The sequence below is a fragment of the Polypterus senegalus genome, chromosome 13, assembly GCF_016835505.1.
Source record: "Polypterus senegalus isolate Bchr_013 chromosome 13, ASM1683550v1, whole genome shotgun sequence".
In the NCBI taxonomy this organism is placed as follows: Eukaryota; Metazoa; Chordata; class Cladistia; order Polypteriformes; family Polypteridae; genus Polypterus; species Polypterus senegalus.
The window spans coordinates 158,819,409-158,835,720 of NC_053166.1; the positions used below are offsets into that span (position 1 = coordinate 158,819,409).

The following is a 16,312-nucleotide window of genomic DNA, read 5'->3' on the forward strand; positions in this document are numbered from 1 at the left end:
GGAGAACATGCAAACTCCATGCAGGGAGGACCCAGGAAGCGAACCCGGGTCTCATAACTGCAATGCAGCAAAATAAGTCAATAATACAATACAATAAATCAATCCTCCTCTCCCAGCAGCTCCATCACTCTACCTCCCAACTCTGGCTCCGCTTGCTGGGTCTCTCATAGTCCTTTTTATAGTCCTTGACCCGGAAGTGCTCCTATCCTTTTGTCCATGTGATTCATTAGTACTTCCAGGTCCGATGGAGACTTGTATTTTTCTTCAGCTCGGAAGTACTTCTCTTGGGAGTACTCCCGGGCTATATGGACAATAAAAATCCCAGCGTTTCCCTGCAGTGTTAAATGATGGACGCCACAGCACCCAGCAGGGCTGTGAAGCCGAACTCCATCTCCCATGGTGCCCTGCGGGAATCCGGGGCACCTCCATATTGCAGGGAAGATGCCATCTAGTGTCTTGGATGTGTTGGTCAGGATGATCTGCCGGCCTTCCATCACAATAGATAGATAGATAGATGGATAGATAGATAGATAGATGTGAAAGGGACTATATAATAGATACATAGATGTGAAAGGTACTATATAATAAATAGTGTGGCAGGTGGCCAGGGACCTTACCCCACCGGGATGCCTGGATCAGGGAAGGCCCAGGAAGGAGTCAATATCTTCCCTGGACACAAGAGGGCAGCCCCTCTGATTTCCATCCAGGGCCACGACTACGGAGCTGGAAAGCACAACCCCGTGGTGGTCCAACCAAGGGGTTGCCTGGATGGTTTCTGAGCCCTGGAGGACAGTACTTCCGCCACACCAGGAAGTGCTGCCGGAAGACCATCACCACCACCAGGAGCACATCTGGGGCATGATAAAAGGGGCCACCTCAATCCCTTCGAAGAGCCAGAGGCGGGAGGAGAAAGACAGAGTTTGCGAAGGAGGGGTGGAGGCAGCTGAAGAGAGAGAGGATAAGGACTGAGAAAGCGTGAGTGTGGAGAAACGTTGTAAAGAGTTGAATAAATAAACCCGTGTGTTTTAGACATTGGTGTTGTGTATGTCTGTGGCTGGGCTATCTATTACAATAGATGGATGTGAAAGGTGCTATATGATAGATAGACAGATAGACAGATAGATAGATAGATAGATAGATAGATAGATAGATAGATAGATAGATAGATAGATAGATAGATAGATAGATGTGAAAGGCACTATATAATAGATAGATAGATAGATAGATAAATAGATAGATAGATAAATAGATGTGAAAGGCACTATATAATAGATATATAGATAGATAGATAGATAGATAGATAGATAGATGTGAAAGGCACTATATAATAGATAGATAGATAGATAGATAGATAGATAGATAGATAGATAGATAGATAGATATGTGAAAGGCACTATATAATAGATAGATAGATAGATAGATAGATAGATAGATAGATAGATAGATAGATAGATAGATTTGTATGTGCGCCGTGCAATATAGTCTGATTCTGCTGCCTTCTTTGGCGCCAAAGGTGCCCATGCTGCCCCCAGCCAAAACAGTGCACTGGGGCCCCTACCTACACAACCACTCACAGGAATAAAAATGTAAATGGTTGATAAAATGAAACATTTGTTGATTGCATTTGTACTTCCAACAAAATCAGTGTTTAAACATTAAAAAACATTGCTATTAACTGTCAAGTGAATTGAAGTGACATTAACATATCCGCTTTTGCGTTATGTAGTGTGTGAGATCATGCGAGGTTGCAGAGATCACTGTGATACTAAATCAGGGGTGAATGCCAACGTCCACTTGTAACAAAATAACAAATATTTATAGTTTAGTATAGCATAGTATTGATTTATTGACAGCAAGTCACAACTAACATAGATTAGCATGAGGCCCCTATCCTTGTGGGGCCCCGGGGTGTGCCCATACATTAAGTCGGCCATGCATAGGATGGATCATCAGGTTAACTGGCCCTGAGGGCCTCACTTGTGACCATTCCTGCCAGGGCCGGTTAATGTCTTGTGCCCGAAAGACGTATTAACGCACACTTTAATGAGCCCGTTAAATTCATTAAACTAGATGAATAATCTGAATCACTTCAACAAACAGGACATTGCATATGTTGTTTTTAAACTGCCGTCATATTTCAGTCAATTTATACGAACTTCTGCAGCGATCTTCTCATCCAGAGTTCCCAGCTAGAACTTTTACTGTTTCATAGCCGAATGTGTCATAAAGTAAATTTTAACAAACCCTCGGCGCTCTGCGGTTTCCTGCGTCTTGCGCGTCCCTCCCTCTCTAAAAGGGCGCCAAGTGGCGACTCGCGAGACGCGGGCATGTGGACAAGTTTGGCGCGCACGCGCACAGCTCGGAAGGCGCGTAACCGCCAATCAGTGAACCAGCGGCAGCGACTCAATTAGGCGGCACAGGGGCCACGGGGCAGCGCACGCCGGAACTGTGCGGCGCACGTTTAGCGAAGGGATTTATATAAAAACACTGAGTGGCGTCCGAAGACGAACCACGAACTTAACAGAAAGAAATAAAGAAGGAAAAAAAAGAGCTACGGCAGGACGGGACCATGACTGACGGATCTGAAATGTTCCACAGAGCTGCAGGACGTAGCTTTAAAGGCTTCAGCGCAGGTACGCTGTGGGAGTCTCTGCCAGGGTGTGTGGGTTTCTGGGTGAGAAACTCATATTTTTATGTTTTGCCTCTTCCCAAACTTCCACCCCGAGTGAGCATTTAACGTAAAATGTCTTATAAACGTGTTGTTTTTCTGGTTGTTGGAAGTACCCGCCTATGTCGACACTTCGGCCAATCAAGGATCGAGAAAGTGCACCGCGACCACTAATTGGCTGGATTCCGTGTCTGTCATCGCTGTGGTTCTGAACTTCTAAGGGTCTTTTTAAATGGACAGCTGACTTATTTAAGCAAGTTGTTGCTGTCAGGTTCTGTGTGTAGAGGCAGGTTTGCCGCTCTCTTTCTCTGGAAATGAGGATATTTGGGTAGAAAAACGACGACTTTTGAGGACGCCTTTCCCTATGATCCCCATAATACACCTTTATACTGTCTTATGGCTTATTAAAATTATATAAACCTTTAGTAATAGTTTATCACTATAATTATGATATGATGGTCACACTCACAGTCACTGGAAAACTAATAACCCATTAAATATCTTGAATATGTCAAGCCTGTTAACTTCATCCCTTCCATTCTTATTAGGATAGCTTAACTGTCATAAGCCTGTAAAAAATGATGCACCTGGTAAGTTCACTTCAAGTAAAATAAAAATAATGTTACCCTTTTCAATTTAGTTTTTTTGCATTTATCTACATTCTTTTATATTTTTCCACATGAAGCTGTTTTTCTCAGTAAGTCTGGGTTCTTGGATAAATATGAATAGAAACCTTTACATAAAATGCTGCTGAAAATGAATCTTGGGAGAATCAGTCCCTTCAATGAATCTGTTCTGCTATTTCGAAAACACGGAGATTTGTTGTTCAAGTAGTCGGTGACCTCGCAGTTTCTTTTCAGCATAATGGGTATTCCTGAATTTATGTTAATGAAAGAATTATGAAAATATAATTAAACTACTTGAGGAAGTGACTTGATCAACTGATAACTAAAAAGATGTTGCATTTATATGACAGAATAAATGTGTGATTTTTTTTTTTTTAATTAACTGAAACTTTTAATAGTTGACTCATTCATTTACAATTATAAATCCATTTTGGAACAAAGTGTGGTAATAACAATATGTTCCATTAAAATATTACAAAGCAGTACTTATTCATACTTAAATATGACGGACTGTACCTGGATGTGCGAAATTTCTTGTTTAACTGAGCTGCTGAAAGAAGAATCGAAAATAAGATCTTGCATAGAAAATGTGAAATTGTAATTTCGATTTTGAATAAATTCACTTAGTTACGGTGAGTTAGGATTACTTATAATTTAAGGAAAGCAACAACATTTATAATGAACTGTCTACTTGCCAAGAAGATCAAGATGAAAGTGAAAAAGCCACGTTAGACAGACATGGACTGTTCTCATCAATATACTACCAGAATAGTAGTGAAGATTATGAGGGGAAAAAGTGTGTGCACTACTTCCACAAATGCTGATTGGTGTACGGCTTTCAATTTTTACCAATAATAAGGATATGGAGATTTTCAAATTTTTGGAGCCAAAATTTCGGACATTTTGAAAATTTTATGAATTCCTCCCGGACAGTCCATGGCGCATTAAAAATGAGGACATGTCCGGGAAATTGAGGACAGTTGGCAGCCGTCAATCCAGAAATTCAAACACTGGAGATCAGACCCTTCAATTACACCCTTCAAATTAGAGTAGCTTCGGCTGATTCCGACTTTTACCATTTCTGTTCAGACAGATTAAGTGACTCGCTTCGTTCACATTGAAATCATTAAGCTGACGTTTAAAAAAAGCAAATGAACGGCCTTTGTTAAAATGTCTTAATTGCACAATCGGATCATTTCAACTGATCATCAGCTTGGGTTCCTAAATATTAATACATTATGTGACCCACTTAGCTCATTGTGTATGTATTTGAGAGTGTGGCATGACTAGCTGAGGTGGATGCGCATCTCCTAGATTGTTGTTGCTGTCTATCATTGTAGGTGTAATATGAGGAACGTTCAAAAAGTTTCCGCTTTTTTATTTTTATTTTTTTAAACTCTTATTTATTGAGAATTTCAAAACAAATGACATCACTTTCCTACATAGTCACCTTCCTTTGCGAAGCTGTTTTCCCAGTCACATGGCACTCTCAGATACGACCAATTACTACTCCTCCCGCCTTGGCCGTTTCCAATGAAAATATGAAAGTGTGGAAACTTTTCAAACGTCCCTCGTATTATGATGACTGGATATTTGGCCGACACCTTTAACTACGGTGACTTACGCGATCCGTTTTTACTAATGATAATAGGTAGAAGCAGGGATTTACATCTCTCTCCATATAAAATCCAACGTCTGCCTGTCCACTTTTCATGAGAGAACTACTTAACGGATTTAGATTGGGTTTTTTTTTCTTTCTATCATTTGCTTGAATATTCCGGTTGATTTTGTGACTTCTCTCATCGTGCTAAGTATCACAGTTTGGTCGTGGCACCGATTTATTTGTGAGAACCCAAGAGAGAGGCTGAGGACCTCAGGAGTAGGGAGCCGGGCGAGGCCCTCCTCACTGACACGCCAGCTTCCATTCAAATCACTCTTACCTGTCGCCATGTGTTGGAGTGCAACTTGCCTCCACTTAGCTAGCCTGCTTGTTCAGCAGACATTATCATCTAGGGATTGTTAAGGAGTAACGGTTGATGTTTTTGAGAGAGATCAGAGCTACGTGTGTTTAAGAGGGTACCTGCTCATGGGCGGAAATATCACAGCCTTTTGCGTTTCTTCCCACATGGGAGAAGCACTCACATTAGAGCTGAATACGATCAGATACAGTGACAACATTTGCTGTTGGAGCGTACCTACCTTCCACTTCCACCTTCCGCTAAAGATACCATACCAAAACCTTGGATACGAAGCTATCGATATAAATTCTTCTGAATACAAATTATTACATTTTCCATCCATCCATCCATTTTCTAACCCGCTGAATCCGAATACAGGGTCACGGGGGTCTGCTGGAGCCAATCCCAGCCAACACAGGGCACAAGGCAGGAACCAATCCTGGGCAGGGTGCCAACCCACCGCAGGACACACACAAACACACCAAGCACACACTAGGGCCAATTTAGAATCGCCAATCCACCTAATCTGCATGTCTTTGGACTGTGGGAGGAAACCCACGCAGACACAGGGAGAACATGCAAACTCCACGCAGGGAGGACCCGGGAAGCGATCCCAGGTCTCCTAACTGCGAGGCAGCAGCGCTACCACTGCGCCACCGTGCCGCTTATTACATTTTTTTTTTTTTTTTATTATTTTTTTAAAGTTTGTCCTGTCTCACTACTATGCAGGCAGAGCTGTGAGGGGACAGCTAGTCTCTATACACCTGTATATAAAATCCAACGTCCGTCTGTCTGTATGTCCGTCCACTTTTCATGCGAGAACTACTTAACGGATTTAGATTTTTTTTTTTTTTTCTATAATTTACTTAAACATTCTGGATGATTTTGTGACTTCTCTCATTGTACATTGTATCATAGTTTGCTTGCGGTGTTGATTTATTGTGCTAATCTGAGAGAGATGCACTGGGCCGAGGGGAGTATCTTACATCTGCCTAGCCAGTGCACTTAATGGATTTAGATCATTTTTTTTTTTTTCCTTCTAGAATTTGCTTGTACATTCTGGGTCGAATTTGCAACTTCTCTCATTGCGCCAAGTATCATTGTTTGCTTGTGGTACCGATTTTTATTTGTGCGAATCCGAGAGGGACTGAGGGGGGCAGGGGCCATGGGGTGTATCTGACATCCGCTTAGCTAGCGAACGAGAGAACTACTTCACGGATTTAGATCGTTTTTTTTTTCTATAGTTTACTTGAACATTCTGGTTGATTTTACGACTTCTGTCATCCATTTATTTTTAAAGTTTGTCCTATTTCACTACTATGCGGACAAAGCTGTGGGGGGACAGCTATTCTCTATATACCTGTATATAAAATCCAATGTCTGCCTGTCTGTCTGCTGTTCACCAGATTTAGATCGGGTTTTTTTTTTTTTCTAGAATTTGCTTGAAAATTCCGGGTTGGTTTTTGTGACATCTGCCATCGCGCGAAGAATCGGAGTTCACTTGCAGGAGCGATATATTCGCTCTAATCCGAGACACAGGGAAAGGGGAAGTGTGATGTGATGAGTGGGTAGTCAGTCTTCCTCTACCTTTGCCTCCACTTAGCTAGCAATACCTTTTTGTTTATTGATTTTTAAAGTTTGTCCTGTTTCACTACTATGTGGGTGGAGCCACAGGGGACGGCTAGTGGATGATGATGATAATAATAATAAAGTAATAAACTGCTCAAAAAAATGAAAGGAACACTTTGAAAACACATCAGATCTCAATGGGAAAAAGAAATCCTCCTGGATATCTATACTGATATAGACTGGGTAATGTGTTAGGAACGAAAGGATGCCACATCGTTTGATGGAAATGAAAATGATCAACCTACAGAGCCCTGAATTCAAAGACGCCCCAAAAATCAGAGTGAAAAAATGATGTGGCAGGCTAGTCCATTTTGCCCAAATTTAATTGCAGCAACTCCAAATTGTACGCAGCACTTTGTATGGCCCCTGTGTTCTTGTATACATGCCTGACAACATCGGTGCATGCTTCTAATGAGATGACAGATGGTGTTGTGGGGATCTCCTCCCAGATCTGGACCAGGGCATCACTGAGCTCCTGGACAGTCTGAGGTGCAACCTGGTGGCATTGGATGGACCAAAACATAATGTCCCAGAGGTGTTCTATTGGATTTAGGTCAGGAAAGTGTGGTGGCCAGTCAATGGTATCAATTCCTTCATCCTCCAGGAACTGCCTGCATACTCTCACCACATGAGGCCAGGAATTGTCGTGCACCAGGAGCCACTGTACCAGCATAGGGTCTGACAATGGGTCCAAGGATTTCATCCTGATACCTAATGGCAGCCAAGGTGCCTTTGTCAAGCCTGTAGCGGTCTGTGTGACCCTCCATGGATATGCCTCCCCAGACAATCATTAACCCACCACCAAACTGCTCATGCTGAATGATGTTACAGGCAGCATAATGTTCTCCATGGCTTCTCCAGACCCTTTCACTTCTGTCACGTGCTCAGGGTGAACCTGCTCTCATCTGTAAAAGCACAGGGCACCAGTGGTGCATCTGCCAATTCTGGTATTCTATGGCGAATGCCAATCGAGCTGCATGCTGCTGGGCAGTGAGCTCAGGGCCCATTAGAGGACATGGGGCCCTTGGGTCACCCTCATGAAGTCTTTCTGGTTGTTTGGTCAGAGACATTCACACCAGTGGCCTGCTGGAGGTCATTTTGTAGGGCTCTGGCAGTGCTCATCCTGTTCCTCCTTGCCCAAAGGAGCAGATACTGGTCCTGCTGATGGGTTATGGACCTTCTATGGCCCTCTCCAGCTCTCCTAGAGTAACTGCTTGTCTCCTAGAATCTCCTCCATGCCCTTGAGACTGTGCAGGGAGACACAGCAAACCTTCTGGCAATGACACGTATTGATGTGCCATCCTGGAGAAGTTGGACTACCTGTGCAACCTCTGTAGGGTCCAGGTATCGCCTCATGCTACCAGTAGTGACACTGACTGTAGCCAAATGCAAAACTAGTGAAGAAACAGTCAGAAAAGATGAGGAGGGAAAAATGTCAGTGGCCTCCACCTGTTAAACCATTCATTCCTGTTTTGGGGGTCATCTCATTGTTGCCCCTCTAGTGCATCTGTTGTTAATTTCATTAACACCACAGCAGCTGAAACTGATTAACAACCCCCTCTGCTACTTAACTGACCAGATTAACATCCCAGAAGTTTCATTGACTTTATGCTATACTCTGATTAAAAAGTGTTCCTTTAATTCTTTTGAGCAGTATATATTGAAGCAGATGGCATGAGAAGTACATGTGCAAAGATAAAGCATAAGAATCAAACTTTCATATTGCAAGCGGACTTTTTAAATTCTTTGTATTTTGGAAATGACTATCGTACTGTGGTTCATTTGGTTTCTTCATATTTTTGTGTTTTTTACATTTGTAGCTTGGGCCAGTTAAGCGACACGCTCAGGGTCACACAGTTAATCAGAGGAGGGAACTGAACCGTCAACCCTTTTAGTTTAAAAGTCTACCAAACTGCTTGGCATATGCTGTACTTCAAGAAATGTATCAGAAAACTGCCTGTGTCCTAAACCTGCATTTTCAGAGGAGGGCTGAGGGGAAGCTGGAGCTCATCCCAGCAGGTGGTGGACGCCAGGCAGGAGCGATCCTTGGACAAAGCGCCAGTCCATAGCAGGATGAATACACAGACATTTCGAGCAAATGTAGCCGTCGCCAGTCCTCCGAGCGGCTCTAGTTCAGAAAGCGGACACCACTTGGTGGTTTCACAGTAATTAAGATTAGGAATATAAGTAGGTTTCACATTTCTGTTATCATTTTAGCCCTAAAATAGTGACTTAACATCAGGGACCTATTTTATTGACCTTAAGGGTTAGTGTTTGGGCGAGGGGAAGGCCGTCCGCTTTCTGAACAAGACCCCACCTAACCTGCGTGTCTTCGGACTTTGTGGCGAGGCGGCAGAGCGGCTGTGTCGCCCTGCAGCTTTTTGTCCTCACAGGTGGCGCAGTGGTAGTGCTGCTGCCTTGCAGTAAGGAGATTGTGGAAGATTGTGGGTTCGCTTCCCGGTTTCTCCCTGTGTGGATAGCACTTTCAGTACTGAGTAAAGCGCTATACTGTATACTGTAAACGTAATGATTTATTAGTATTATTATTATTCCAAGCAGTTTCACAATCCATGTGTCATTCCTACTGTTGGTTGTTCTCATTATTTAGTGCATCGGGTCTCAAGTTCAGTCCTGGGGTCACCCCTTGTGGTTGCAGGATTTGTCCTCTTCATTGGACTCCTACTTTAATTAGGTAAGCCAGTACAGTATTTCCCCAGTTTCTATGTTTTTTTTTTTGCATCGACCTAGAAATTACAAACTGGCTGTGCTAAATTTTTTACTAAATTAAGCAGGAATTTATGTGTTAGATGGGCAAGAATTCATTCTTTTTCATTTTAATTAAAAAATGTAATGTCTATTTAGACAGTTATTTAATATTAAGCACACAAGTGGGCAACATTGAAGTAGTTGCTCCTTTCAGAGTCATTTGCGTTGGTGTCTTTTTTTTTTTTTGTGCATCATTAATTGTTGGTCTTCAGATATAATTAAGCAAGTAAACTCCACAGAACGAGCGAATTAAAACAAAACATAAAGCAAAGTAAGAATTTTAAAAATGCAGAACAAATACAAATGTCTTCTTTCCCTATAAGGGTAAATCTGAGACGACTGCACTTTTGTAAATGCAAAATAAAATGAGCCAAAAAATAAGGTCAGCTAAGAAAACTTTGAGATCAAGTAACTGTGCTACTCCATCTAAGACGGGTGGAAATGTAAGTAATCAATGTAGACAGATTTCCCCCTGGTGACAAATAATGTTCAGTCTAATCTAGACATCAGCGTTAACGATTACAGGGCAGCGTGCAGCAGTTATGTTTCTGTTATGTGCCACTTGGTCTGGGATTCACAAAAGCAGTGTTCATGTTTGTGATGCACCACCTGTTGGAAAGACCGTGACATAGCACCCAGACAGACACTTACCCTATTATTAAGGTAAATTAAAGGTAAAAATGACTGACTGGTTGGACCAAAAACCTGCTGCTACAGGGGGTCCCCTAGAACTGAATTTGAGAACCACTGATTTAGTGTCTTGGCCTTTTTTTATTCTTTGGTTCTCTGAAATACTTTTTTTTTTTCCCCCAAAACCATAACTGCTTAAGTTTACTTTGCCATTTTATCTTTTGAATTTGCGAATTCCTGTGGAGTTTGTTTCCGTGATTGTATCCAGATGCTGACAACACTGAATGCTAAAGCCAAAGGGATCAATTACTTCAGTGCTAGATTAACTGCTCATTTGTAAGAAACGTTTCTTAATGAGCAGACAAGAAAAATGGCAGTGAAGTTATTGCTTCCCTTTAGCATTAAGCGTTGTTTGTACTTCTGTTTGTGCTGCTCATTGCATTTCGACACAATTAAGGGAGCAAACTCCACAGAATAAATAGGGTAGAAAAACAAAAGAAGGTAAACGGGCAAAGAAACCTAAGAAATACAAGATGTTTGTGAATTTCTTAGAAACGGATCAGTTAAACGTAAGAATGGCTCACTAATTGTAAAACTGGTCGGAATGAAAACCTGAAGCTATCAGGGGAGTCCCCCAGGACTGAACTTGAAAACACTTCTTGCGGTGATTATTAACTCGTGAGCAAGCCAGTAGGTGAGACATTTAATTAGCTGCAGCCTAGGATATAATTAAGAGAGCAAAGAAAATCCGAGTGTGAAGTATTTAAAGTTATGGCAAAAATACAATGCTTCCACGAAAATAAGACCGGGTCTTATATTAATTTTTGCTCCAAAAGATGCACTAGAGCTTATTTCAGGGGATATCTTATATTTATTCATGTACAACAATATACATGTATCCAATTACAGTCATGTCATCTTCTCTTATCTGGTTCAGGTCATATCTAACTGGTAGACACTTTTCAGTGACTTTAAATTCCTCTCTTTCATCTGCTGCTCCTCTTAAATGTGGTGTTCCTCAGGGATCCATTGTGGGTCCTATTTTATTCTCTATATACCTTCACCCTATTGGTGCTCATTTTAGGAAATGTAATATTTCTTTTCACTGCTATGCTGATGATACACGGGGTTTATATTCCTGTCTGCAACTCTGCACTAAATCAACTGCACAACTGTCTTTCTGAACTAAGATCCTGGATGGCTAATAATGTTCTTGATCGGAATCAAAAAAAATGGAGGTGCTTATAGTGGGTCCATCAGCTAAAGCCCAAATTGGTCTTCTCGGCTCTTTCTCTGTCTTTTGCAAACCTCAAGTCCGCAATCTTGGCGTTATCTTTGACAGTAACCTCTCTTTTGAGAAACCGATTAATTCTGTAGTCAAGAGTTGCTTTTTCCAGCTTTGTCTATTAGGTAAGATCAAGCCATTTTTATCTTCTAGGGATCTTGAGAAAGCTACTCCTGCTTTTATCTTCTCTCGCCTTGATTACTGCAACTCGCTGTATTCTGGGATTAGCAAATCCCCGATACGCAGGTTACAGTTGGTCCAGAATGCTGCCGTTTGCTTCCTGGTTGGGGCAAGAAAGTCTGATTCTGTTTCTCCAATATTAGCTTCTTTACACTGGCTGCTGCCCGTCAGTTTTTGGATTGATTTTAAAATCTTGTTGCTAGTTTTTAAATTGTCAGGGATGCCAGGGGCCATGACCCGGCCGGGACGTCATGAGGGACCGGATGTGGGTCTGTGCCCACCCTGGATCACGTGGGGGTTGCCTTCCGAGTTGCTCTGGGGGGCCACGGGTACAGGGCATGGAAACTCCACCCTGTAGTGGCCCGTGGTCACCGCCAGGAGACACCCCAATGCTTTGGGGACCTGTTGTCCTGGTGTGGCGGAAGTGCTGGGGGGAAGATTTAGGATGACGCCCGGAGAGCAGCCGGGAGGACAGCCGGCACTTTCGCCACTGTTTTGATTTGGGAAAATGGTTCATGGGATTAGAACATAAGTAGGCAAAGAATCAGAGAGAAGAGGTCCAATACTTCTATTTTAATTACTTAATCAATTATAATAATCAAACACATGTATAATGCAATATGATGCAGACATACAAAACAAAACAACACTTACAGACATATAAAAAGACACAGAGCCATCATCCCAGACCAGTAGACTGAGGGAGCCCGCATGTCAGTCTCGTCAGAGGATCAACCCCGTGTGCCTTTTATCAGATACCGGGCGGTTGCGCCTTTCCCCACGGTTGAGCATCCAAAGAAACTGAGGGCGGAACCTTCCCTTCTATACTAATTAGGTGTCCTTGCCCAAAAGCGGCCTACGTGGAAGCAGTGTATGCAGAAGTGATCAATTTCAGCCTACCCCCTCCTTCCACGGGACACGGCGCTATGTTTTTCTTCTACTCGGCCTTGAGACTAGTGCTTGATACCAGAAGACACAGTAATATGCTTACATGTAAAAAAAGCTTCTCGAAGTGAAAAACAACTCCTTACATAGCCTTGGCTGTATCTTTAGAACATTCCCGGCTGTTTCTCCCAAAACATTAGTAATGCAGCTGGGTTTCGCTGAGCGACCAACGCCCATCTGCTCTCTTGATCCCCCCCTCTCTTTAGAAAAATCCTTCCATTACAGCCACGCTGGGGCGTGGCCAGAGGAGGAATGCCGGGAACACCTGGTGCTCATCCGGGAACCATATAAAAGGGGCCGTCTCCATTCATTCGAGGCGGGAGTTGGGAAGAGGAAGGACGAAGCTCAGGAGAGCTGTGGAGGCGGCCCGAAGAAAGGCACCAAGACTGGAAGAGTGTGGCCTGGACATTTGGGGGATCGGTGCTGGAGGCACTGGGGTTGGTAGTGCACGATTAAAGACTTGTAAATATTGTAAATAAACGGTGTGTTGGGTGATGAACAAGATGTCCGTCTGTCTGTGTCCGGGCCAGCGTTCACAAAATCTTTACATGGGCTCGCTCCGGTCTATTTGTCTGAATTGTGTGCTTTACTCCAGCCATCCAGAGTGCTTCGATCTTGTAGTCAGTTGTCACTCGTACTAAGTGTAAAACTAAGGGGGGCAGACAGGACTTGTGCTGCTGCTCGCCTGTGGAACTCTTTACCTCGTCACGTAAAGGAGTCGTCTACAATTCAAAACGAGACTCATTTCTAGTCACTTGCATTCCGTGACCTTCAGTAATGCTGATGGTTTCCTCTTTGTGATTATGTAAGATTACTTCTGTTTATTATTTATTTATTTTTATTTATGTTCATATTTTGTTTCTATTTGTTATTTGTATGTTTTCTTTTATTCTATTATTGTTAGGCACTTTGGCCACAGCATTCCTATGTTGTCAATTTATTCATATAGCACATTTTAAAACATTGACATTCTTCTGGAATATCGTCATAACTCTCCACATTCGCACCCAGAGTTTCTTGCTACTCCAGCCGCTTTGCAGATCGATGTGTGCGCTTCGATGTTTGATGTGGTGAAGCAAAATGCCGACATACAAATGAATTTGTGGTGCTTTGATATTCAAGTGTCGCATACTCCCAAAGTAATGACACGACACATTTTAAAAGTCTCGCATACCATCTTCTGTACCGCCTTATTTTGTTTTGTACCTTACAATGCCATCAGAATGTACAGCGGTGTATTTGAGCCACACAAAAAAAAAAAAAAATGACATAATGAAAATGTCTATTTTGTGATTAAAGTGGAAATTTCAGATTTAACCTCGAAATGCCCACTTTAACCTCATAGTTTTATCATTAAAGCAGAGCGTCGTAAACGTCCTCTTAAAACCGACCCAGTTGTTAATCATTACTTGCTTCTGGGGCTTCCTCCTGACCTGACAGCAGCGGCAAGCAGCATCGCCACACAGAACACAACACAAGTTAAATTTATGATATTCCAGCTCTCTGCACATTTAGAATTCTTAGATTTATACTTGATATCACTGATATGATCAAATGCATTACAGTATGTATGTTACATTTTACAGATAAATCGTTAACTTTGTTTAAATAATGATTTGCATTGGTTGTGACGAGGATGGACAGGACTTGAAACGAGGACATTAGAGGGTCATCTCATGCTGGACGGTTGGGAGACAAAGTCAGAGAGGCGAGATGGCGTTGGTTTGGACCTGTGCAGAGGAGAGATGAGGGGGATATTGGGAGAAGGATGCTAAGGATAGAGCTGCCAGGGAAGAGGAGAAGAGGAAGGCCTAAGAGAAGGTTTATGGATGTGGTGAGAGGGGACATGCAGGTGATGAGTGTAACAGAACAAGATGACGAGGACAGGAAGATGTGGAAGAAGATGATCCGCTGTAGCGACCCCTAAAGGGAGCAGCCGAAATAAAGAAGACTGTTAATAGTTACACATATGGGGTGGCACGGTGGCAGAGTGGTAGCGCTACTGTCTCACAGGGAATCGCGTCCCTTGTAATCCCTGCCTGGAATTTGTATGTTTTCGTGGTGGGTTTCCATAGTGGGCTCAGTTTTCCATCCAAGGAAATGAAGGTTTGGGGGTTTGGTGAAGCTACCATGACGCCAGTGTGTGTGTGTGTGTGTTCACCTTGCGATGAGCTGATGCCCTGTCCTGGGATTTTGTATTTGTTTTGTGGCTGTGCTGCTGGAATGGGTGCTTCCCCGAATTGATGGATGTAATCATTAAACATCTTTTTCAGAGGTGTCCTTGGCATTTAATGGATGTGTCGGGCACACACGTCACATCGTGTGAAGTATAAACCTGGCCTTAGGCACCTTGCTTTTCGGCTGACAATCTTGACTAGGGCTTATTTTCGGAGTAGGTCTTATTTTCAGGGAAACACGGTAACAAACATATCACAACTTCATATTAAAGTAAATTGCACACTACTGGGATTTTCTGACTGCAGAAAAAGCAGAGGAGAAAAAAAAATGCAAATTAAACAAGAAGATCAGCTGAAGTTCAAATGAATCACTGCTTGTTTCAAAAACCTGCTGCCGCAGTGGCCCCCTGGACTGCTTGAGTACCACTCTCTTATCATAATGGTGTTTTATTTTTTTTTTGGTCAATACTAAACTCCGTCCTTTCAACCATAAAATAAGCTACTTATCTAAATTAGAGATCATCTGACATCATGGACTCCACTAGGAACACCACCATTTAATTAGATTGCAGATGTTCATGCAAAAGTGAAGCTCGAAATGCTTCAGAAACCGTTCAAGAAATCTCAGACGGGTAAGAATTGCGGAATCTCAAACAGAATTGAATATTACAAATGAGTGTGGGCAGTTTTTAAGCCAAAAAACGTCAGTTTCCCATTTAATGACTTATTTTGAGCCTGGCATGTTTTGGGCAGCTGCAGAGACCCCCTAATGTCTGTGAATAGATAATGAGACCGAGAGGAACTGAAATAAGAGTGTTTCTGTGAGCCAGTCCCAGCAGCAAATGAGCCAATAAGTTAGTTTCCACGTACCTTTAAGTGATTTGGTTATAAACTCCGTGCTGTTGGCATGCCATTTATAAATGGTGTGGATTGCAGGGGGCATCTCAAAACCTGAAACACCAGTGCAGGAGTCCAAAAAGGCTTTCATTAAAAACAAAATAAGTAATACGGGGAACAGCAAAGTAGGAGCAAACACAGAAAATAATAAACCCTTGTAGCCCTGAGAGCCCGTGTAATGTGCAGTACATCTCTCCCTACCCACCTTCCACTTCTTTGGCTTACCTTCCTCCCTCTAACTAGCTGAGCTCTTGTCGCTTGCTGCCTCCCAACTCTAAGCTCTCTAATCAAAGAAAACGGGGTCCTTGTGTATCGTTTCCCCAACCACCTTCAGACATCCTCAATCTCTAATGACTTATGGGGAAAAACTGACTCTAGAGGCTCCAGAGATTCTTGCATGTTAGCCTCACTACAGAGGTGTACTGGAGATGGCGAGACACATTGGGTGTCCTTCCCAGTGTGCCTGTGAAGCTACGACACATCGCCCTCTCATGGTGTGGTAGAACCTCAGACTCGGCAATAGGACAAATGATATGACCTTAGGGGTGTTG

At 42.7% G+C, this 16,312-nt stretch overlaps 1 protein-coding gene across 1 annotated transcript in view; it reads left to right on the forward strand.

The window, feature by feature from the left end:
* Positions 1 to 2,337: 2,337 nt before the first annotated feature.
* cpped1 (calcineurin-like phosphoesterase domain containing 1) overlaps positions 2,338 to 16,312 on the forward strand; it is a 92,788-nt gene continuing 78,813 nt past the window's right edge. The window contains exon 1 of the mRNA XM_039776397.1: positions 2,338 to 2,633. Coding sequence (XP_039632331.1) covers positions 2,570 to 2,633 — 64 coding nt within the window. The 5' untranslated portion in view covers positions 2,338 to 2,569. The remainder of the gene's footprint in view (positions 2,634 to 16,312) is intronic.